A 24,282-nucleotide genomic window follows, 5' to 3' on the forward strand; every position below is an offset into this window, starting at 1 on the left:
CGAAACAGCTCCTCCTAAGCCTAGGGTAATTACACAAACACAAAACAACTTTTTGTTGAATAATGTTCGGCTGCATACTAAGGGGTCAGTGCAATAATTACATGAAGATAAGCACAGAAATCTGTTACTGCTGTTTATAGTTCTCCTAAAAAGAACTATAATCTATCAACTGAAATCATGTAAGACTATAAAACACTCAATCAGTACTTAAACACTTCAAATGGGTTATACTGTATGTAAAACCAGAAGAATGTAAGCTGAAAAGTGCAATCTGAGGAAAAACAGGTCACATGCACTTGAATATCTTTGGGATATATATCTCAGGATATCTGTGATCATGATTTATATTAATGTCTGAATGCTGAGTTAACGGTACACAGAAGTTCCATCACTTCATGTATTTTTATCTTCAGCCTGGAATGATTCAATAAACATAAAATCTTACAACTATCCCCTTCCACATTCAAGTATTTACAGTGGTCACTGATGTAACTGAAATACATGAACAGAAAAAGTGAATGGCTTATTTTATTTTTCATTTATTTTTCAGGTCACTGTAGGTCAAGCCTGTACTCAAATAAAGTGAAGTTGGTGATCTTGGCAGGCAGCTCTGGCATGACAAACTCTCGGACCTTCTTGTAACCCATGTTCTCATATAGCTTTTGAGCATCTGTCTGGACAACAGCAGCTTTTGAGTCTGGAAGCAGTTCAAAGAACCAAACCCTGGTCCTCAGGAAAACTATGGTCTGAGGCTTGTTTCAGTGCACACCATGGTGTAGTCTACATCAGGTGTGTAATCTGTGAATAGCTTCATATTATATTTCTCCCTGATTCAAATTTCATGATGGTGTCATGAGCTGTATGTGTATAGTACTATAAAAACTTGAAAAAAAAAACATATCAAATATCAGCAGGTAAAAGTTAACAGCATTTTTTTCAACAGGATTTTAAAAAACTGTCACGCTTAATATTTTGCATTTAATGAATGACTAGGAATCGTTTGTGAGTTATTTAATTTAATTTGAGGGATCTTTAGAAATGTCAGAGGAACTTAATATCAGCTTTGTTTGGAGATCATTTTGTATTATCAGGTTCATAAAGCTAAACTCCACAAGCATTTAAACTCCTCACCTTGGCCCCATCCTAAAACACTCTGATACTCTTCATCATGGTCACCTCAGCAACAGGAGCCATGGGTGGAACTTTTTCCACGCAGTTGCATTTTTCTCCAGAAAGTTGTCCACTGCCAAGAGCATTATTCTTCTCCAGGTTTACCTTTTTGAGATTTTTTTTTTTTCATTGAGGTGTACGAGTTAAATTAAGTTGATTATTGGTTATTTGATTATTGTGTATTGTGACACTATTATGGTGACACTCATACACACACACACAGACAGAGAGAGAGAGACTGGGCTACTCTCTCTGTCTCTCTCTCGGCTTTTAGCACACCCCTTCCTCGACAGCTATATTAAATGCCACTTTAGTAAGTTGCTATTTTAAATGGTTTTGTCAGTATTTCACAGTAAAGTGTCTGTAGTTCTAGAACAGTACATGTTTTTATACCAGAAATGAAGGAAACTTTCTTACAATGTATAAACAGAAAGGAAGTAAACCCTCCTGTCTATCTCTCTGATATCTTTCCCTCCATATTCAGAGTGGATGTTTCTTCCTCACACTGCATTAGTTTATGGGTCTCATCAGTAAACACAGTAAAGTCGCTTGTGAGATTGAATTTAAACATGTAATAGTAAAATTTCACCTTAAGATGAACCTGTTATCAATTTATGAGGCATTATGGCAACAGCAGATTATTAATTATACAGATTTAACATGTTCAGACTGTTGGCAGGAATGTATTTGCTTATGGGAGAAAAGTTTATTTCTACATTGTAATTATATGTGAAATGAGAAATGCTTATAGTGTGTTATAAGAAAGACACTTGACATGAGTGTTGAAGAAAAATAAACTTTTATTAACTATTTTACAGCAAACATAACTTATCATAATCTGTACAATATTTTATACCACAACGAATGCTTGAATTGTGCATTAAAAGGTGTGTATTATTGTAAAATGTTTCAGTGCTATTATTTATTATTCTTTTAATGTACTGTATTTTTACTGTATTGGTTAATATTAATTATAATATGAATTACTTCATCTACATTATTAATGTTAATATTAATTATTAACAGTTCATATATAGTGTTGAACATAATCTGAGACTAATAATGTATAAATTCGAAAACTTAGACTGTTTAACAAAGTAATTGGTATGTTTAGGAGATTCTTATTTAGCATTAATATTTAATAAATGAAACTCTTATCGTTGTGGTATAAGTAGTTGAACACACTAAACTAGTGGAGGGGGTTGGGAGTGGGGTTTAGACGGGGGTTAGGGGCTGTACTTCTATACAACTTAATCTTAAACTCTTAATCTTAAATACTTCATATATACATATTTACAACATCATAAATATTTGCAATAATATATATAACTTATAAAATATATATAAATTCTATAATAAAAACTAATTCATATGTCCTAAATGTACAACATACTACAGTAATAAGCCTATACATTTAACACTAACCAGACATATATAAACTAACATAATTGCTAGAACTACTTTACCCTATTTTTCTTTAATTATTATTTTACAAAAATTATGTTAAAGTCACAGTGATGGTGGTAAGAATCCCCTGGATACCTGCTCAAACAAGGCGAGAGGAAGAAGGTTGAACGATGACCTCGTGACAACAGAACAGAAAAGAAGGTATCGAGCTGATTCTTACCACCTCACATGTTTAAAAGCTTAATAATTTACATAAATAAAGGACTACTGCTGGAGTCTGGAGGTGAAATATTCACTACAAATTTAAAAACAGACTAAAGCTATAGACTAGAGGCCAAATACCTACCAGAGATACCTACCACTGATACTTACCACATGATGAATATGGGGTGATGAAAATGAGGCGATATATTTGGGGATAGCTTAAAGATGTCTGCTTAGTTCAGGAATGGCTTCAACGGGTAATTGGAGGGACCTTGTGACTACCTGCATCTCCCATTCAGGATCCACACGCTGTCGTCTACTAGCAGAAAAGAATTCATCGTCTTCCTCTTCTTCTTCATCCCTCAACCTTTTCTGCTGGTCTAGAACAGGATAAGCTGGAATGCATCAAAAAGATATAAACAATGAGAAACATCTGCACAACTCATAAAAGGAAGCAGAAACCTTCAGTTTAATAGTACAGTATCTGTTTCATACAGCAGAAAAACATCACTCTAAAGTATGTACACGTTATATTACAGTAATCTTCCTACAACAGTACATACATTCTCTGTATTTACGTTTTAGCTGCAAATGTAGATGGTCACATAACCCACTTATATCACCCCCCCCCAACTGAAAAGGTTAGTTTTTACTTCATCATTTCTTACTCTAATGGCTCTCACCAGAAGGGACTACTTGATTGTCTTCCTCTTCATCCCTCCTACTTATTCGCTGGCGCCAAACATGAAAAGTAACAGATGCTGGAACGTAAGGCTGACCAGACTCTATGTCGCGCAACACAACGATGGAATGGGATCCTAGTGTGGGATCCTGGCGTGGGATCCTGGAAGGACTTCCTATAGGGGATGGTGCCCTTAACGTGTTTGGGTTCCTAATGGGTGGGGACGGGCTCCTTACAGGAGGGGATGGGTTCCTTGTGGGTGGGGATGGGCTCCTTGCAGGTGGGGATGGGTTCCTTGTGGGTGGGGATGGGCTCCTTGCAGGTGGGGATGGGTTCCTTGTGGGTGGGGATGGGCTCCTTGCAGGTGACTGGTCCCAAATAGGTAAATGGACCCTCATGGGTGGGGATGGGCTCCATGTAGGTGGGGATGGGTTCCTCCTGGGTGGGGATGGGCTCCATGTAGGTGGGGATGGATTTCTAATGGGTGGGGATGGGCTCCTTGCAGGTGATTGGTCCCAAATAGGTAAATTGACCCTCATGGGTGGGGATGGGCTCCATGCAGGTGGGGATGGGTTCCTAAAGGGTGGGGATGGGCTCCGTGCAGGTGGGGATGGGTTCCTAAAGGGTGGGGATGGGCTCCGTGCAGGTGGGGATGGGTTCCTAAAGGATGGGGATGGGCTCCTAAAGGGGGATGAGCTCCTCACAGCCACCTCATTCTCATCACCTCCATCTTGAGGAAAACGACCAAAAGGCGTTTGTTCCTGTCGTCTCCCTGTGTCAAAAGACATAAACAGTGAGAAACATCTGCACAACTCACAATAGGAAGCAGAAACCTTTAGTTTAATAGTACAGCATCTGTTTTGTACAGCAGAAAAACATCACTCAGTATGTACAAGTTATATTACAGTAATCCTCCTATAACTCTACATACATTCTCTCTATTTACGTTTTAGCTGCAAATGTAGACAGTCACATGACCAACTTATCTCACTGCTAAATCAACCCCGAAAAAAACCTTCAGATTAAACTAGATTAATGTCTATTAAGGGTTAGTTTTTACTTCATCAGTGTTTACTCCGATGTTTCTCATCGCTTTTATGAACTCTGAAAACGGAAAAACAATTATTTAGCCACATTAGCTATGCTAACTAGCCGCCTAGCTGATCTTCGCTAATATTTCTCCTCCTCCGATTGACTTTAGTAAACTTTTAGTAAATGTGTTAATTTTCCCAGTTACTTTGGCTTAAAGGTCCAACTTTATCCATTTTAGACCACTTTATGCCCACAAACATTAGGATAATGATCATGTAAATAAATCGATTAGCCAAATAACAACGAACAGATCGCTTTTCCCCAAAACTGTCTAACCATACAAAACGATATCCCTAATCGCGTTTCCGCCTGTTTAGTGCTGTTTTTAACACAGTTTTACTCACTAAAGCACTTGTTACTTTAATAAAAAGGTAAAAACTCAGTAACTCACCGGTCCAGGGGTCGTAGTAGTAGTCAGGTAGTCCGCTCGATCCGGGCTGAAGGTCCGCGTCCTGCCGCTGTAGCGCGTCTTCTCCTCCGAAGTTCATCCTCGCTGGTGGTGCAGAGTCGGTGTAGGAGTCCAATCCCAGAAGTGTTGTAGGAATAAAAGTGATGGAGAGGTGTAGCAGTAATCGCAAAGTAGAGTCCAAATCTTGCGACCTTCAACTCAAAACACTTTTGCATTTGAAAGTAAACGTTCCAAAAACGACGTCACGTGACGCTGCAGCCAGTGCGCATGCGCTCTAATCTTCTCTCACCCTCACAGATATGATCAATGCTTATATTATTAAAATAAAAAAAATGATGGCCGTCTATATCTGAGTTATTCATTTATTATATTTTACAAATTTTCTTATATCATTTATATTTAAAAACTGTATATGTCTATGAGCAAAAAGCATCTAAACAACCCAGATTCCTTTTGATTGCATAACCAGTAGAGCACTGTGCATTAGGAAAAACGTGTAGCATCAGGAGGGTCCAGGACATGCCACTGCACTGCTTTCAAAATTCTAAATGAGTCTGTTTCCTCTCAAAATTCTTGAGTCTGTTTCCTCTCAATGTTTCTTCCTCATTACACCTCAGGGAAATTTTCCTCGCTACCATCACCTGGCTTTCTCACTGGGGATAACTCCAAATTAAATTTTTAAACTTTTTAATTTTTATTCTGAATTTATATATTTCTGTAAAGCTGCTTTCAGACAATGTCTATTGTTAGAAGCACTAAACAAATAATACTGAATTAAACAACTGTTTCTGTGTTAATTTCTGCGATTGCAAAAAACACAAACTCCTGTAGGGACTGTAAATTCTACAGGTTCCCCATCACCCATCTCCATATTTTCTTCACAATTAAGTTGACAGGTATGCCCACTTGACCACTTTAGCTGAACATATGCCCAGGCCCACTGGTGGCTAAGACCGATTGGTTGATGGTTTCAGAAATGGTGCTGCAGATGAATGAGATATATAAAACCAACTCTATCCAAATAGACACCATGGAGTATTCTCCAGAAAAAAAAATGGTGGCAAAAGAGATAATAGAAGTTGTTAGGAACAGTGGCGGTTGGTCAATAGGGGGGCTGGGGTGCCCCGCCCCCTTAAAGTTAAACAGATAAGACTGCTACTTTAACACATTAACATTAATTATATATTTTAATAATGAAATAAAATCATTTAGTCGTACTATTTCACTGTTAGTGTGTGTGTGTGTGTGTGTGTGTGCGCGTGCCGAACAAATGAGTATGTATGTAGCTCCGTAAACTTTTGAAAAGCATGTGACTTGGGGCTTGAGCTGTGACTTGGCTTGTTTCAAATGTCCTTGAGGTGCAACACTTTGTTCTCTGAACCCACCCATTTTTGTTGTTAGCGTTTTTAGGCCTCATGTGACTGGACCATTCTCAACGAGTCTCATTAGCACTCAGCAGATTGTCAGTAAACGGGCAGGTACTGATTAATGTGGATGCAAGCAAAATATCTTGAGATAAAATAAATTTTGGTTATAGCTATAAAAATACCCTTTCACAAGGCGTTCAGATGAAGAAAAAAAAATCAAGGAGCTTGGACCAGATCGACCCAATTTGCAAATTCAGCAGCAGTCAAGTGATGGCAGTCGAGCTTACACTCAGTAAGCTTTAACTAGAAGGTTATTGAGAAATTTGCAAGCCAGAAACAGCAAAATTTATTTTCAAATAGTGCCACTGGCCTGTGATTAGGCAACTTTCCAGTGTGTGTGTGTTTTTAATGATTACCTTCATTACTGATAATATACCCACATTGAACTCATTCATAGTATATTAATTGCACGCTTTAACAGTTAACTTTAAAAATAACATTTTCAATATTTTATCTTAGCAGTAATGTTACATAATCACCTGATAAATGGTCATTTACAGTCCTGCATTACTAACAATTTGATTTTAAGATTGTTTGCACCCCCCAAAATTTTTTAGCACCAGCCACCACTGGTTAGGAATCTCTTCCTGCTTTGCAGGACAGGATACATGTAGATTTGACTAGGGTCACAAATGTTACACTGTTAGACTGATGTGTATGCGGTGTTCTCACCGCATACACATCAGTGAATGTGTATGCAGTGAGAATCATGAGAAGAAGGAAAAGAAGAAGACATCAGGAGAAGAAGGAATTTATTCCTAGTACTGTGTCTATATCACTGGTCTTGCCAGGCATGCAGTCATGCACAAGCAGGAATCCGCTGGAAGTTAGATTGACTGAAATAGAACCTAAACATATTGATCAAGCACTTCACTGTAACTGGTAGCTGGAGATGAGGAAGCGACTTCATGCCAGCCCTGCATTAGAACTGCAAAAAACCCCAAAAAGATCACTTCCAGAACGTTGGCTGACATTGCATGTCAGATTCCCTAGAGCCTGTGTCGTCCTCTGGCCATTGATTAGCAATAAAAACCGTCTACAGCACTGAGAAAAGCGTTTTAAAATACTGCCAACCCCCATAGCCTCTAATTTCACTCCACCATAACAGTAAAAAAGATTGATTTCTGCATTCCAGAACAGTTTGAACACTGGGGAGAGCAAATACTTTGATAAGCCTCTGCCACCACCTTACTCATATCCTTTATGGCTTAGCATTGGACATGCTTTAGCTCAAACGTGATGGAGCCAAATACAAGATCCTGCCATCAGAAAGGAAACAAGGTCAGGGCTTCTCTGTCTGGTTGAGGACAGAACAATATCCAGAATCATTCTGAAGAGCATGGTGCACATCAGGACTGTTTTTTTTTTTTTTCCTTAAGCTAATAAGTCACCCACAACAGTGTATTAAAGTGCATTTTATTTCTAAAGGTAAAGCATTCCATAGCTGGATGTACAGTGGAACCTCGGCTACAGTGGAATCTAGAGGCGAGTTTTTAAGGCAAAATTTTCCCATAAAAAATAAATGTAAATGCAGATAATCCGGTCCAGCCACCCAAAAATATTACCAATATTACCAGGCGTATGTAAACTGTATGGCTTCTTACAAAGAACTGACCCAAGCCAAGCATTCCATGCCAAGGTTCCTCACGGGAAGTCATGCCACCAGGCTTGTGCTAAAAATAGAACAGATCACCCACACCACCAATCTGTCAACTAAAAAAAATGTGCGAAAAATCAAGTAGCTTTTGAACACATGCAGAAGCTAGCGCTGGAATCATGGGTTGACTCTTTCGAAACAGATTTCAGTGACTGGGAAAAAAAAAACATCAAATCCGCAAACCCGCTCTGGTTGGCTTCGCTTGGCTTTCCACTGATGCAAACAACAGCTCCCGGACATACACGCAACTTCGGATCGATTCGTTTATATGCCGAAGCAAATTTTTAGCAAAATTTCAATTCTTAAGGCGAAAATTCATAAGTAGAGGGTATTCATATGCCGAGGTTCCCCTGTAAATAGTGTCCTGGATCCTGTAGAGGCTGTAGTGGCTACAGTAAAACTGTGCTTTGTAACTAACCGATTTTCAAATCTCAAAAAACTCTAATTCATTGATGCTTGATTATATAAAGGCTACAGATTTTATTTTCATATGGGAAGCCTGGCCCTATACTGTAACCCTGTATGATTCATGTAGTAATATCATGGTATACATATGAGCAGTTGCTGAGGAAACCCTGCCACTGTGGTCTGAAAAAAAAAAACCCAGCAAATTTAATCCTTCATTCTTTTTTGGATAAACAGTGAAATAAGGTCCAGAAACCAGCTACCTGCAATGCATTATTATTGCATGGTTCAAGCAGAATCAAAGCCATCATGCATTCTACCACAAAAAGCTGAAACATGTAGCCAGGTCAGAAAGCCACAAGGTATTGAAGCTGCTCCACTGATTTCCACTTGAGCCTTGTGTGCTTAACATCAGTCAGACTCAGAACAACAGCCTTGAAAGGTCATTCATCACTATATAGCGTTGTACACTGAAACATTACTGATCTCTGCTAATATCAAAGCCTATACTGACTCTCTGCTGGATCAGGTTAAATAGAGATATATTTTACAAGGGCTGATAAACTGCCAAGCAAGCCAAACGGGGCTGATGGTTTTGGATGCAACTGCCGTGTTGTCTGTCACAATTCCATCAGAGACTCAGACTGGGCAGAGAGGTGGATCATTAACAATGCTAATTAAGCATCAGGACGGTGGCTCTCAGCCTAGAGCCCAGCCCACCAGAGACTGGGAAGACAGCAATACATGCACACATGGCTGGCCAGAATACACCACATCGCTCAAGCATTTGCTCCATCATTCTGGAGAAAAAGGGGGAAGAGAGGAGGGTGTTAGACTTTACTGGTCCTGTGTACAATATCATTCTTTAGTATACCTGCTATTTAAAAAAGAACTGCAATTTTTTTTAAACTAATTTACCCTCAATGTGATCATTTGCTGATTCTCTAACCAGGAAGGCTTACACATAGTCACATGACTCCAGCCATCTATTCTAATTGGTGCTCAAGCTGCATCACATGACAGCTCTCTAACTGCCCTCTTCCTCATACATGAGCTCATAGACCCACGGTTGGCTAAATCACTGATTGACAGATAGATTAACGGCATCTCTGTGGCACAGAATGGCTGGGGAATCTTCAGGATCAGAAATGACATCTGAAGGCCACAGTGCTATCAACTCCATTTGAGTTATTAGTCACTAGTGCTGGGCGCTTTTAGAAATCTTTTAGTCAAGTACATTTTACATTCAAGGCATTATCGACATTGTTATCCAGAGGGACTTACAGAAGAGTTTTGAAGTCTCTATCGATGAATACATCGATACTGGTTCACTAAAGTCAAGGGAATATGAATGAAATCAAAAAAATAAACTTTGTTTATAGACTAAGTTTTAAAGTGCTAGTTCAGGAAAAGGTAGGTCTTTATTTATACATCATTGAAGACAGCCAGTGTCTCAGCTGTTTGGACATCTTGGGTAAGTCCTTTCCACCACCTAGGGGCCAGAACAGAGTGTCTTCCTTGTGCTGTGAGAGATGGTGGGACCAGTCCAGATGGAGCATGGTGTGGTGTGGGGTGTGTTAAACACATTGATGTAAGTTGGAGCTGTTCTGTTTTTAGGCTTTGTAAGCAAGCATCAGTGTATAAAATTCTGATGTGAGCAGCTACAGACATTCTACATAGATATAAAAAAATATGTAAGCGATATTTAAAACATATTTTTTTAAAAATACACTAAAATACCAATAAGCACACAAAGTTTAAAAATTAACATTGGCCTTTTTAGATAATAAAAAACACAACCTTGTACCTTTTAGCCAAAAAAATGTAGTCAAACACATACATTTAGTATATAAATACCTTTGAATATTAATTCTCCTATATGGTCAGATGGTCAGATTAGTGGTAGTGCCATGCATAAACCACAGAAGATGAGTTGAGTAAAAAAAGTAAATAACAAGAAGCCACATTAGTGGGAAAGACAATAAAGAAGTTACAAAAAAATGTCTGGTTAATGCGCTTAATCTCAAACTGTAAGTATTGTTTTTTCTCAGCGTTTGTCCCGCACACTTGCAGGGTCCGCTGTTTGTAGCGCATCAATCGACCAGCACAATTTGGCAAAGGTTTTACACCGGATGCCCTTCCTGTCGCAACCCTCCCATTTTTATCCAGGCTTGGGACTGCGGCCTCAAATTAAGTGTATAAGACTTGATTATATTAAATCGAGCAGATGGAGGAATTTGGGACCAGATCCTCAGTACAGAATCTCTCCACATCCTCTCTAGTTCTCAGTCCTCTCTTGTCTCGTGGACTCTCCTCTTCAGCTCACCCCACAGGTTTCACTGTTTTATGTCAGAGAACTAGGATGTCAAGAGCTTGTTTCTGTGGTCACTGAACCACTTTAGTATGGATTTGGGTGTGTGTTTGCCCTGCTGGAAAATCCAATCTAGTTATAGCTCCTTGGCAGAGGCAGACAGATTTTTTTTTATTTACAATCTGCTGGTTTTTCATTCAGTACATGATGCCATTTATCCTAACAAGGTTTCCAGGGTCTTTGAAAGAGAAAAAAAAAAATCAAAAATCCTTCACCATACTTAACAATAAGCATTAGGTTCTTTTCTGTAGAACCATCTTATGTTTCACTCCAAACACACCTTGAGTCTAACGATCCTTCACCTTAATTTGTGTGGGGGCAAAAAAAAAACAGGTTTATTACAGCACTGTTGCTTTAAATGAATTCATTATTGCTGTAAAAGTGACTATGTTCAAAACTTGAACTTAGAAGTTTTAGCTTGAACTTGAATTTAGCCTCAGCGTCACTTTATATTTACATCAAAGGTATCATGGGTAAATCCTGAGGTAAACTTAAAAGTGTGAAATTAACTAAATAACAAAATGCTTCAGTGAAATTTTGTTCATAATAATTTCTAGAGGTGTGACATTTGTGGCAACTAATAAATAAATTAAATTAAAAAATGGATTTTTAGTATACATTTAAAATGTAGAAATTAGAACGTAATCAAAGATTATATTTCTCATATATTTACAGATTACAGTAAGTAACCACAAATACATTTTTCATAAGCTTTTTTAATTCATTTTCACCCAAATTTTGCGAATTATTTTCCTATATAGGAAATACTACATAGAAAGACTTATCCCATCTGAAGCGCCATTATTGGTCTCTCTCACACACACACAAACGTGTTTAATAAATGTGGGGTCATTTCACTTGTCCAGACCCTTGCAAATCAGAAATAAACATCGAAATGCACCCCATGTGTGTATATCCTTATTATATTTGACAAATCAATTGCATCTTGTTTTTAGATAAAAATATAAGAGAAAAATGATCACTCTCTATGGCTAAGCTGTGAGGAACTAAACATATTTCACATGAGCCTCCATATCTACCCAGCCACACAAAAATTACCCAAGACATAGACAGATAAAATGCTTTAATTGTAGCCGTAATGTATCCCCGGACTTGATACGGGTGATAATAATAATATATGCCACAATCTAACAAAATTGCACATATGATGTTTAAATAACCGTCCCTGGATGCATTTCCATGTCAAAAAGCAGGGACGTCTGTACATCCCATTTTCAAAACAGATCCTACAGGAAATGCTTAGCTAGGCACTGGTGACTGAATCTTACACTGCCGTATCTCACTCTATAAGCTGCATTAGTTTTCCTTAATCTTCAAGATCCACTCGATTTGTTTCCTGTTTCTCACTATTTCTCAGCAGCTATCACACCTGTGTCCTGCTGTTCCTCGTCTCCCATGTCTGAGTCTGATGCTGGAGCATATATTCATGAGAGAATGTGTAACCAATTCCAATTTCAGGCAAAATTTGTTTTCCAGACCCCATCCTCTGGTTTTAATTATACGGCAAGGCATTTGCAGAAAGCGCTCTGTGCATTTCAGGTGGCTATTCACTAGCTGGTGCAGACGAACCGTGAAATTATTTGCGGGTCTAATCATTGACTAAACAATAAAACATTAATTCAGGGAAAATGGATCAAAGTTAGGTGGTCGGCGAATGGGATTGGGGTCCTCAGGGTGCAGGCAAAAAGCAGAATGGGCAAACTGTGATGCTCCCTATCTCTCTCTCTCTCTCAAACACACACACACACAGTTTGATATAGATGAGTTATCAATTGAAGGAAAAACCAAGAGTGTGTTAGTATGCCAGAATGGCTTCAACAAACTTCTCTATAAATTCTCCAGAGCTATGCTCTATATATATACATACATACATACATACATACATATATATATATATATATATATATATATATATATATATATATTTAAAAATATATATAATATATATATATATAAAATATATATAAAATATATATATATATAAAATATATATAAAATATATATAATATATATATATATATATATATATATATATATATCTCACATAAAACCCCTCAGGTATTGATGGTGAGGGACTTCTTGTATAACTTCATCCATCAAATCTCCTATAGGTGTTCAATCGTACTGAGGGTCTGGTGGCTGTGAAGGCCATAGCATATGATTTCTAGAAATGCTTCATCCTTAGATAAAAGCGATCAATCAGAATATCTTTATATGCAATATTCAATATTTATTTGCACTGCTTGATCTCCAAAAGAAAAACTACAGCCAAACTACAGCAGCAAAAACTGACCCAGCATTTTTCTCCTATAATTTGTCACCCATCTGTAGCTCCAGCCAGCAAGGTCTTGTTCTTATTTATCCAAGAATCCACTGGTTCCACTATTAGACCATTAAATATATAGTTCAAGCAAAAATTTAATTTCCTGTCATCCCAAATGCCATCGCAACCTTGAGTCGAATCTTGTCAAGTTGATAAGCAATCTCAAATAGCCTGCCATTTCCTACACTGTATGAGCCAGTTATCTAGAAAAATCAACAACAGTACAAGTCTTTAAAAGCAGAGGTGCCAACATTACCAACAAGATCTATGAAAAAATAAAACTCTAGTATGTCAGGTGTCAGATGAAGGTTCAGATACCTGCTAGCGGTACAACTAATAAAGCATGCGCGGTGATTGAACTGATATTTAACTACAGTCTAAGGAAATGCTTGGATTTCTAAGCAACCAGCAGAGTACACAAGCTTAAATTTATAGAAATATTACACACTTAACAGAAGCACATGTCCAGACTGTGGTCCAGGTCATACTGTACATAATAAAAAAACTAAACAACTGTAATAAAAGATTGTTTATAGACATTTTTAGAGACATTTCTCCTTCCATAGAAAAATTACTGATTTGAAAGGAAATCAAACAAATCAGCCCAAATATGACCACTCATCATGTATTAAAATATGATCAGCCCTTATAATGAAAGAAATATTCAGTGACAAACACACATCACATTCTACCCTAGCTTGTACAATAACTGTTTGTGATTTTTGTATAAAATGTACAGGGTTAGACAATTTTTTCTAGAAGTGCACTAATAAATGGTAGCAAAGTATAAATCTGGTGCCACCAATACTTAATATTTTGTGACATATATCTATGGCAGGGCATCAGGAGAGCAATAATAGCCTTGCTCAAAGGGTGGGATGGAGAATAATAGTCTCCCTTGACAACCACAGTTCCACATTCAGATGTTAGTATGTCTGAGGAAAGACTTTCTAAGTACTCAGGTAAACTGGGGGGAAAAAGTAAATTATAAATGGGAATATTTTCTCATTTTTTTCATACAAATTTCTAGGGGTGAAGTAAAACGTGCAATATTCTGTAACATTCAAGACATGTTTCCATAGACAGTGAAAGCTGGTGGTGGTAGCTTGGTGGATAAGGCACTGGACTCCTGATCAATGGTTCAAATCCCAGCACCACCAGCTTGTGCAAGACCCTTAACCCTCAAGTGAGATTAATATAAATTAGGCTAGATACAAGTGTCAGTTAAATGCTGTAAATGAAAGATGATATTCTCATGCATTTTGACTTTTCTCAATTCTGATAGATCTTCATTTGGGAAATCACACCATCTGAGACTGATGTAACCTTTCAAACCTGTCAAGGTCACTAAAAGCCTCCCTTCAAAAATAAAGAAACACTATGACTGGTTTTGACTGACAGTATTACAGTCAGTATCCTGCTCCATGTTACAGAAGGCTGCAATGTCTTCTGCTGTAATTAGGCAGCAGGACGTACCTCGTCTAGTGGAGTATCAGACACCTTCACTCGATTTCTCCACAGTTCTTCATTTATTGCCATTTTCTCCTATTTCCACTTCTCCATCAATTTCTCTCATTCTCATGACAGCTTGCTTGGAGATATGAAAACTCATGATTGACACACCAATTTCCTTTCTGCCAGCACGCGCCAAAGCCCCGATTTCTCAAGGTCCCCTTTTTTTGTGTGCCTCAGGTGAACCCAGTAAACGGAAAAATGACTGAAAAGACATATCAAGCTTCGGCTAGATAAAGGAGCAAAGGTGCTGTTGAATATTGATGTATGATTAAAATGATTGCTGAATTCCTTCGTTATCAGCCAGCACGGATGACGGGTAACTTTTCTCTGAAGCGTCTTTTTTTTTTTACTTTGTCAAATAGCTACCGAACTCAGAAATGCTTAAACGGCTCATATTGACTTGTGATACATACAGAACGTTAGCGGTGTCTGAAATGAAGTGACATTTCCAGTCTAGTGAAGACTGAAGCTTACAGCTCATTTATCAAGCAGACTCTTCTCTTCCGAGTCTCTACCTCACACCAATCCTGTCATGTTTAACAGACCTTTAGACCATTGCTTTACACAAATCACTCTCTTCTAACAGAACCTTGCAATAAAATGTCGTCTTCTCTTCTAATAAGGTCCTCAGCATTCCAAATCCCTAACACTGAACTGTTTCCTCTCGTCTGTCCTCGACCTCAGAGCCATCAGCTTAAAGAGGAAATAATGATTTGGGTTTACACTCCACTTCGCAGGGCTGAATACCAACGACTGTCTGATATGCACTCAAAGAAAAAGACCTGAGATAAATGTGGGTACATATTAAAGGAAATTATTCTAAGCCCACAGTCACTCCAAAGGCAGGAAAGACACTTAACTGCAAAGGGGCCGGAAATCAATAGCAATTTATTCTCTCCTTGGACTCCAAACACAGTGAGTAAATAATCCTGTCCCCGCTTGCTCCTGTCCCGAGAGTGCACTGGCGTCTGTCTCTCTGAATCCGAATCCGAGTCTCTCTCTCTCGGTTCATGAGCAAACCTGCTCGACCTCTCTGATCACTTCCACTTTGCGAAGATATCTACTGTCACTCTGTTACTATACACCAATGCAATACAGCAGAGACAAAAACACCAGCTGGGCACCACACACACTCAATCACTGCAGGATACAAAACAAAAAAACAAAAATACAGCTTACCATTTAGGCCACACACACACTTCAGTTTTAAATCCAAATCCATGAATGTCTGGAACAGAATCCGGTGCAGATCAGGTCATTGTCTTAAACCACTAATTCACAGTAGGATCTGATCTCTATGACTGCTCTGCATGAGAACCCTGGTTTTCTGGATGGCTCAGGACATCAGGCATGTTTGTGCACTGACTGTTGCAGCAATCTGTTTCATCCCAGTCTTATAGTTTCATGTCAGCATATGGTGCCCAGGAGAGATATCAATAATTTTTTTTCCCCAGTCTTTTAATATGAGCTTTTTTCACTTTTGAAAAAGTCCTTGTGGGTTTGAGCAGTCTGAACCACTGCAGCTGTTTTTTCCATATGGTGGGTCATAGAGAAAAATTTTGTTAGATAACACAGTAGAAAACTGATTAGTTGCTGGTGAAGCAAACTCTCTTCTTTAAGGATGGACAAAAATTATGTACAAAACAAGTAAAACTAGACACCAAGAGATTCTTGAGCTATCAAGAATCATGACTGGACGGATGCATGGACAATGCCAAATATTTTGGATAGCAAGAACATAAGCCTTGATTTCCTGAACAAAAAAGTGTAAGTAACATTTCTGTATAGCAAACAAGAAGTAGGCCATTGAAAAAAAAAACGTTTTAAATATTTGACCTTGTTGTGACCGTGATAATGGTAATTCCATATAAATCCCACATTCAACATTCAACCACTCATTCCTGTGCCTGTATCTGGAGCAACTCATATTTACCTCATTTATGTATCTGAGCAGTTGGGGGTTGAGGGCTTTGTTCAAGGACTCAACAGTGACAGCTTGGGAACAGTGCTGGGGTTTGAGCTCATGATCTTCGAAAAGTAGTCCGAACCACTGAGCAACCACTGCTCTAGATACTGCATCTTATTATTAATTTTTGTATACTTGAACCCCCCTTAAAATATACTTCAAACAGAAAGGAGGCTACTGAAAAAAAAATATTTCAGACCATGAGATTTCAGACCAGTATTTAAGATCATGAGACTTATGAGGTTGGATGTACAGACAACCAGAAACCAGCTCTGGGTCGTTGACCAGAAGATCAGGGTTCAAGCCCCAGCATCTGTTGGGCCCTTGGGCAAGACCCTGCTCCAGGGGTGCAGCATCATGGCTGACCCTGTGCTTGGACCCCAACCCTCAAGGATGGGATATGCAAAGAAAGAATTTCACTGTGCAGTATTGTATATGTGACGAAGACAACTTAATAAAACATAACAACAACATAAAGATAAGCTTACATGCAGCCACGTGTAGCCAGATTCCTGACCAGTCAAAGAACACTCATACAAACTCTGATGCAGACATTAGCAAACAAACTACCACCTCACGAGCAGAAACATTCAGTCTGGGGCAGTGGTACAGCTGCATGTTACTCTGGCTTTTGTCATAGGTGTGACAAGACTGCAATAAATCCCACCACAGCATGCGACTAGCAGCTGATGATGGAAAACCCTAGTGGCCCATAAATACTTAAAAAAGTGGATGGTGGTCGATCAGGATAGCGAACTGAGTAGTAATTAAATAGTAGAAGCCAAGTGCTTCTTGTTCTATCAAGGCATAATGGTTTGTGCTTTATTGAGGTTATGTCAAATGAACTATCCCGTCACCACAGGGGAAACAGATCAGTTGCAAAAGCAATGAAAGATCAAGACGTCAGAATTTCAGGTTGCAGTAGTTATGGTTTTGCCTTAAAAAATGTGTTCTCACAATGAGCTGTTCATTTCCAGGCTTGATCTTTGACAGAACAAGAGTTGTTGACATAATAACTTCTGCCCGATATGAAATAATCCTGATGTAGTAAGGTTCTGATACACATGAGCAATCACAATTGCCATGACCTCAGGTGTGACTCTGTTTGCATCAATTACAAGGGCAACATTTACTGTGCAGCAAAAGGCTAAAGTAATTCTACAATCCTAAAAACATCAGAGGTTTCAATTTCTCATTGGTTTTTGCAGTGATGAGCAGGTCTTCTAAACAGCATTCTTCATAAATCTTCAATCTTCATAAAACTGCCCACTAATAAAACGTGTCTGTGTAGAAGACACTAGCAGTACTTAGTAGTCCTCATTCCACTTAAATTTTTATCCACACTCCCAAAGGCTAAATGACATTTTCCTACTACTGGGGTGTCCAATCCTATTCACAAAGGGACAGTGAGGCTCCAGGTTTTTGTTCCAACCAATCTGGAGTAAAACTGGTTGGAACAGAAACCTGGAGCCTCACTGTCCCTTTGCAGATAAGATTGGACACCACTGTCTTAGTTTGCCCACACACATATGAACTACTGTCACACCTAACCACCTCATCACATCAGTCTCTGACATTTTCTTCAGCTTGAATCTAGCACTCAGCTGTAAGATGACGTGTCTTCTCAGATCTGTAAAACTTGCTCCTTTTATTTCAGTAGACTGAGCAGTCTTCCAGATACTCTGGACACACTTACTGCATTGGCTGTATCTCAGATGAGTTTTTGAGTAGCTTCTTTACTCAGCTCACACACAAGTTCAATGTCGGGTCAGTGTTATTTGTTTGGACAAAATCAGAGTGCAAATCTGGAAAGCTGTCCATTTTCTGGGAGAATTGGGAGAAATGCTACAAACAATTCCTACTTTCTTAACTCAGTAAAGATCACAATGTTCTCATTGTTTATTGGGTTTTAATTGTTTTTAATTAAGCTTTTAATTGTTTTTTTTTTTTTATTTTAACTTATTCTAATCATTTTCAGCACCTTGTCAAGTCACTGTTGTTTAATTTGTTGTTACTTTCTATCCAGTGTGTCCAAATGATATAACACCAGCAATGGCAAAGGCACGGTTTCCTTCCACCTCGAGTCCCAATGACTGTAAACACACAAATTTTGTTCTTAAAAGGCAAATGCATTTACATTATATCAAGCATGCATTAAACTCCTTCATGTAAAATATGCAGACACAATGTCAGAGCTTTCACCTGTGAAATTTGAATCCTTGTTTTCTCATTTTAAGGTCTTGACCACTATTTTTCTATAAAGTTTCAGACACTCTAAACTACGTTCAGTCCATCAGTCAGATATTTGAATCATGCTGTCTATAGGAGACATATTGCTTTATTTTGTACACAGTGTATATCTAGCTATCTCTGAAGTATAAAATAGAAGCTGGCATAAAATTCCCAACTTTCCACCCAGCAGCTTCAACAGACTTGCTCGGGGGCAACTGCATTACACTGCGAAACAAAACTAAAGTCATATTCAAATTTCTCTGAGCGTTTAGGAACCAATAGTGAGATCATTTACTCTGTCGTGCACTTAATACACTGGGAAGCCGAGTTAATATAAAATCGCATTTATGTGACAAGATTCCTGGGAGAGATATCATTGCCACTGCAGACAATGTGCAGCCTGAGGGTGAAGATATTCTACTCAATTCATTCCCATTTTCTCAGACAAGCACCAGTCGGCTCTCTCAGACCAAATCCCTGTCTTGCAGCGATCTGTGAACACCTGACATCTCAGACACACAACAAAGAAATAATCGATGTGCCTTTCTTTAGAGTCTGAAGATCCTTAGGGAGGGACAGGCGCTCTATACAAGTAGCTATTACACATAGGGCCATTCATTACATTTTAAAAAGGAACAAGGAATGATGTCTTGTTCTGGCTACTATTCAAACTTATGCCAAGTTTATTCATCATTTATTCATGTTCAGTAAACGCTTTATCCTGGTCAGGGAAGCAATGAATCCAGAGGCAGGGACAAACATTGACTGGGACGCCACTACATCTCCACTGCAAATAAATATCACTTATATATGAGCACATTTGTCTAATATAAGATGATTTAGCCTGATTTCAGGTACTCATTTCAAGCTATAATATTATCTTGGTCTATTAAAAATTTTAAAAATGATATATCTGCCAACAGAATCCTGGCCACCTTCTACAGAGGGACCATCGAGAGCATCCTGAGCAGCTACATCACTGCCTGGTTTGGGAATTGCACTGTCTCAGACCGCAAGACCCTTCAGCATATAGTGAGGACAGCTGAGAAGACCATCGGAGTCTCTCTTCCTTCTATCACAGACATTTACTCCACACGTTGCATCCGCAAAGCTAACAGCATTGTGGATGACCCCACACACCCCTCACACACACTCTTCACCCTTCTACCATCCGGTAAGAGGTACCGAAGCATTCGGACCCGCACAACCAGACTGTTAAACAGTTTCTTCCCTCAGGCAATCAGGCATCTCAACAGAGAACTGAGCTGAACTGGACACACGCGCACACACACACGTACAATCTGATCTCAGAGGAGAACTGAACTTGTGCTGGACACGGGGACACACACATAACGCACCACAAAAAAAAGAACTGAACTGTGCTGGACATAGTCACACACACACACACACACACACACACACTAAATTGTCCTGTTTGCACGCACATGCCACTTTACATTTATATATATTTATATTAATCCTGTTTACATGTGTCGCTTTAATATCTGCAATCACTGTATACACTGTTCTTTGCACATTGTCTTGTTCATTGCACAAAGTCGGCCTATATGTTGTTTGTGTGCACTGTCTTGTCTTGTCTTCCTGTGCACTTCTGTTGTATGTCTAGTTCTTAAAGACTGCAACTTAAGTATAATTTAATTTTTTAGTTTAATTTTTAAATTATAGTTTAATTTTTTTATCTCTATGTTTAGCTCTATGTTTGTCTGCGTCACTGTACTTTGTGTTCTGTGTAGCACCTCTGGTCTAGGAGGAACGTTGTTTCACTTCACTGTGTACTGCATCAGCTATATATGGTTGAAGTGACAATAAAGCTTCTTTGACTTTGACTTTTGACTTGAGAACAAGAACATTTAAGCTTGATATTAGTAAAAATTAATTGTCTAGAAAGGTTTAATAATCAAATATTTAGTTAATTTAGTTAAATAGTAGACACATTTGGTTACATTTGTACGTTTTTATGATTTATTGATTTTTGACATGCATTATGTTTTTTAAAGCCACATCTCCTGAGTGCTCTAAAAACATTGTAAAAACATGGAGGATCCCACCCCTGTCCATGACCAAGGCTAAACAGTTCAAAAGTGAACAGTTTTTTCTAGAACGATAGCAAACGAGGGATAAAAAGAAAAACTCGAAATGATGGCATCACCTGAATATATACAACAGGAGAGCTCAAACATGTATGGCCAAAAATATTTGGACACCTTAGTAATATTTAACATCCCAATGCCATGGCATTAAAATTGCTTTGGTTCCCCTTTTACTCCTGTAAAAGCCTCCACTCTTCTGAAAAGGCTTTCTGCTCGGTGTAACGTGTCTGTGGGAATGTATGCTCTCTCACAATCTCAAAAACAAGACACTGGGGGCTGATTTTGTGTTGCTCCAATTCATGCTGAAAATGTTCATTGGGATTGAGGTCAGGGATCAGTGCAGAACCCTCGGGAGCTATAGCTATAGCTACAACAATAGCTACATCCCAAATGACGTACTACACTCTATGCAATTACACTACACACTACCATCTAGTGTATGAATTTCTGAAGGGTAGAAATTTTAAATGGAACAATAACATTTATTTTACTAACTGGAAGTATCCTTGTCAATGGCAAATGACTTCAAACACATGTAATTCAATGCCAATAGGTTTAGAAGATTTTTTTTTTTAATGTTGGAAAATAAATCATACAATGTGCGTTCATTTGAAAGATATTTGTAGGATGTCTTGACCATAATACTTGGAGTGTTGTAACCCGCCTGCATCAGTGGCTGGTAGTCCCACCCCTTTTCTGCTACCAAAACAAAGCTGCTTTACTCTTGAGTGTATGAAGTGTCCAACACTACAAACTTAGATTTTTGGTTGAATAAGTGCATCATAAGTGTTGCATCATAATTCTTGTTGGAATTTTCAATGCAAACACACGACATGTCTTTATAGTTCAATATATGGAGAGGGCACTTGTCAAGCTGGAACACGTTTGGGACTCAATTCAAGTGAAGTGAAACTCTTGATAGATAGATAGATAGATAGATAGATAGATAGATAGATAGATAGATAGATAGATAGATAGACACAAAGGCAGATAGATAGATAGATAGATAGATAGATAGATAGATAGATAGATAGATAGATAGACAGACAGACAGACAGACAGACACAGACAGACTTTATTTTGAAAATTCAAATGGAATATTGTCAAGCCGGAATACATTTGGGCCTATTTGGGCTTCCAGTTAAGCAAAAATCTTGATTTTCTTCTTGATTGATTGATTGATTGAGTGATTGAGTGATTGGTTTTATTTATCCCTTGACGGAAAATCATACAAATACATTATAGACACTTGAGTGTTTCCGACTTTGTGGCAAGTTTGACTAAGGCAAACATATGGGTCAGGTGTCCTCTATATGCTATATGGCCAAAAGTTTCTGACTCTAACCACAAAGCTCATGTGCTTCTTGAGCATCCCAGTCCAGATGTAGTCCACTGTTACTGTTATAGTCTCCCTCCACTCTTACTGACTCATAAATCTTACTTCATCATGTCAACATGTTTTAATCTATTTCCTATTATATGAACTATGTCACTATATAATCGTTAATGTATGACAAGCACATTAACATAAACCTTTTATTTATGTTACACTCGTAATTACTATCAAAGCCTTGCTGTTATTGATTAACAGCTTCTGATTCAAGAATATATTATTGTAATCAGCAATAAAGAAAAAAAACACAGGTTTGACTCTGAATCAGGAGAGAGTTCATAGAACATCCCGCCTGTATACGGCTCATAAAGACTGGCACTTTCTGAAACTCTCGCGAGATTTGATTTGACTCGGTAAGAATGGAGCGCGCTACAAAATATCATAAAACCCTTGTAACACCAACAGAATTTTACATTAACATGTTATGCCATGTTATGTCCATTCCTCCGCTTGAACAGAGGACACAGCGAGACAGCAAGCCCATGAAAAAAAACAATGGATTGTAACTTTACTAGTCATTTGGAGGTGGAAAGTTAACTATGTGTTATTGTACTTCATCAACCAGACTCGGTTCAGTGTAATGTGACAGATAAACACAAAAGGTGACACGAAATGATCAGGAAAACCTGCATCAAGCTACTAATTGAGAGCCATGCCTTACCGATCATACCGGAGACGGGAGAAAGAAAGCTCAGCTTCTACACTTGACGCTGGTATTTGTTGACATGCTTGAAGGTGGATTATTAGGGAGCATGCGCGGCGCCGAAAAGGATTGTGGGAAAACTAGTCTTGTACATGTTTGTGACCGGTGTTTTTATTGGCGCGTGACATGCGCACACACACACACACACACACTAGCTGTCATATTCCGGTTGCGTTTTATTTATTATATCGCTAATATTAGTTTATTCAAAGAGGAATAATGCGTTATTAACTGTAGGTTTTTTAGACTCTACCGTTCCCCTAGAGCCGTTTAGCATACAGGAAGTGTTTGTAGGTGGGCGTGTACTGGTGTTTCCTATTCTGTATTCGGTCAGTAAATGAATATCCGAAAACGTATCAATAAATGAATTCAAAATTGGTGTTATTTATTTAATTTTCAAATAAATAAATAACAGGTTTTATTTTTTTTAAGGTTTTGAAATGTTTACCGATATAGCTGATGTTACGGAAAACATTTCTCAAGTGTGGATATTTGTAAGCTTTTTGCATGTAATGTAATGTTAAAATTTACTTCAGTCCTATTAACAACTATATTAATATCCTAATAATAATAAATTAGACTGCGAGAATTATATATATATACCAGGAATGAGCAATAACAAGTATACATAAAATTACAAGTACAAGAGTCATTCCCAAAATATTTTATAATTTTATAAATTTTATAATATAATAAGATAATATTATAGTAAATATTTAATGATTTAAAGGCCATTATTCATCCTAAATTGTTCAAGTAATAAATAACGACTAGTGGTGGGAATTTCGGCTCTTTTTAGTGAATCAGATCATTTGACTCAGTCACCAGAAAAGAGTCGATTCTCTCGGCTCCGAAATTCTTGTTGGTGGACTTCAGTGCAGGTGAAAGCCATGACTGTTTTTTCTATTTTGCTTTACTTTGCCTAAATATTTATTGTTATTTACACAAAGTGTTTACACATAATACAATGAGGGATGTATTAGCTTAATGGTTAAAGTGTTGGGCTACTGATTGGATGTTTGTGAGTTTGAAGCCCAGATCTACCAAACTGTATCTGCTGGGCCCGTGAGCAAGGCCCTTTAACCCTTAAATGCTCAGTTGTATAAAATGAGTTAAATTGTAAGGTGCTCTGGATAAGGGTGTCTGCCAAATGCCAGAAATGTAAGCAATAATTATAAAGTGTATATGATAAAT

The 24,282-nt window shown here is 38.2% G+C and overlaps 2 protein-coding genes across 2 annotated transcripts in view; both read right to left on the reverse strand.

Moving 5' to 3' along the window:
• Positions 1-23,161, reverse strand: part of prkn (parkin RBR E3 ubiquitin protein ligase) — a 113,150-nt gene extending 89,989 nt beyond the window's left edge. Inside the window, exon 1 of the mRNA XM_058386486.1 lies at positions 23,047-23,161. Coding sequence (XP_058242469.1) covers positions 23,047-23,053 — 7 coding nt within the window. The 5' untranslated portion in view covers positions 23,054-23,161. The remainder of the gene's footprint in view (positions 1-23,046) is intronic.
• LOC131351199 (uncharacterized) lies at positions 1,984-12,684 on the reverse strand. The gene is made up of 3 exons (XM_058386487.1): positions 4,947-12,684; positions 3,465-4,235; positions 1,984-3,176 (listed from the first exon to the last, which is right to left on the reverse strand). The coding sequence occupies exons 1-3, from the start codon at positions 5,041-5,043 to the stop codon at positions 3,001-3,003; spliced, it is 1,044 nt and encodes a 347-aa protein (XP_058242470.1). The 5' UTR covers positions 5,044-12,684; the 3' UTR covers positions 1,984-3,000.
• Positions 23,162-24,282: the final 1,121 nt, after the last annotated feature.

This window comes from Hemibagrus wyckioides, linkage group LG03 (genome assembly GCF_019097595.1).
Source record: "Hemibagrus wyckioides isolate EC202008001 linkage group LG03, SWU_Hwy_1.0, whole genome shotgun sequence".
Classification (NCBI taxonomy): Eukaryota; Metazoa; Chordata; class Actinopteri; order Siluriformes; family Bagridae; genus Hemibagrus; species Hemibagrus wyckioides.

Bases quoted from the DNA above. Each gene is read 5' to 3' on its own strand.
- LOC131351199 (XM_058386487.1), bottom strand. From the start codon at position 5,043: ATGAACTTCGGAGGAGAAGACGCGCTACAGCGGCAGGACGCGGACCTT. The intron at 4,236-4,946 runs GTGAGTTACTGA...CTTTTGACACAG, and splicing joins CTACTACGACCCCTGGACCG to GGAGACGACAGGAACAAACG. The intron at 3,177-3,464 runs GTGAGAGCCATT...GATGCATTCCAG, and splicing joins CAATCAAGTAGTCCCTTCTG to CTTATCCTGTTCTAGACCAG.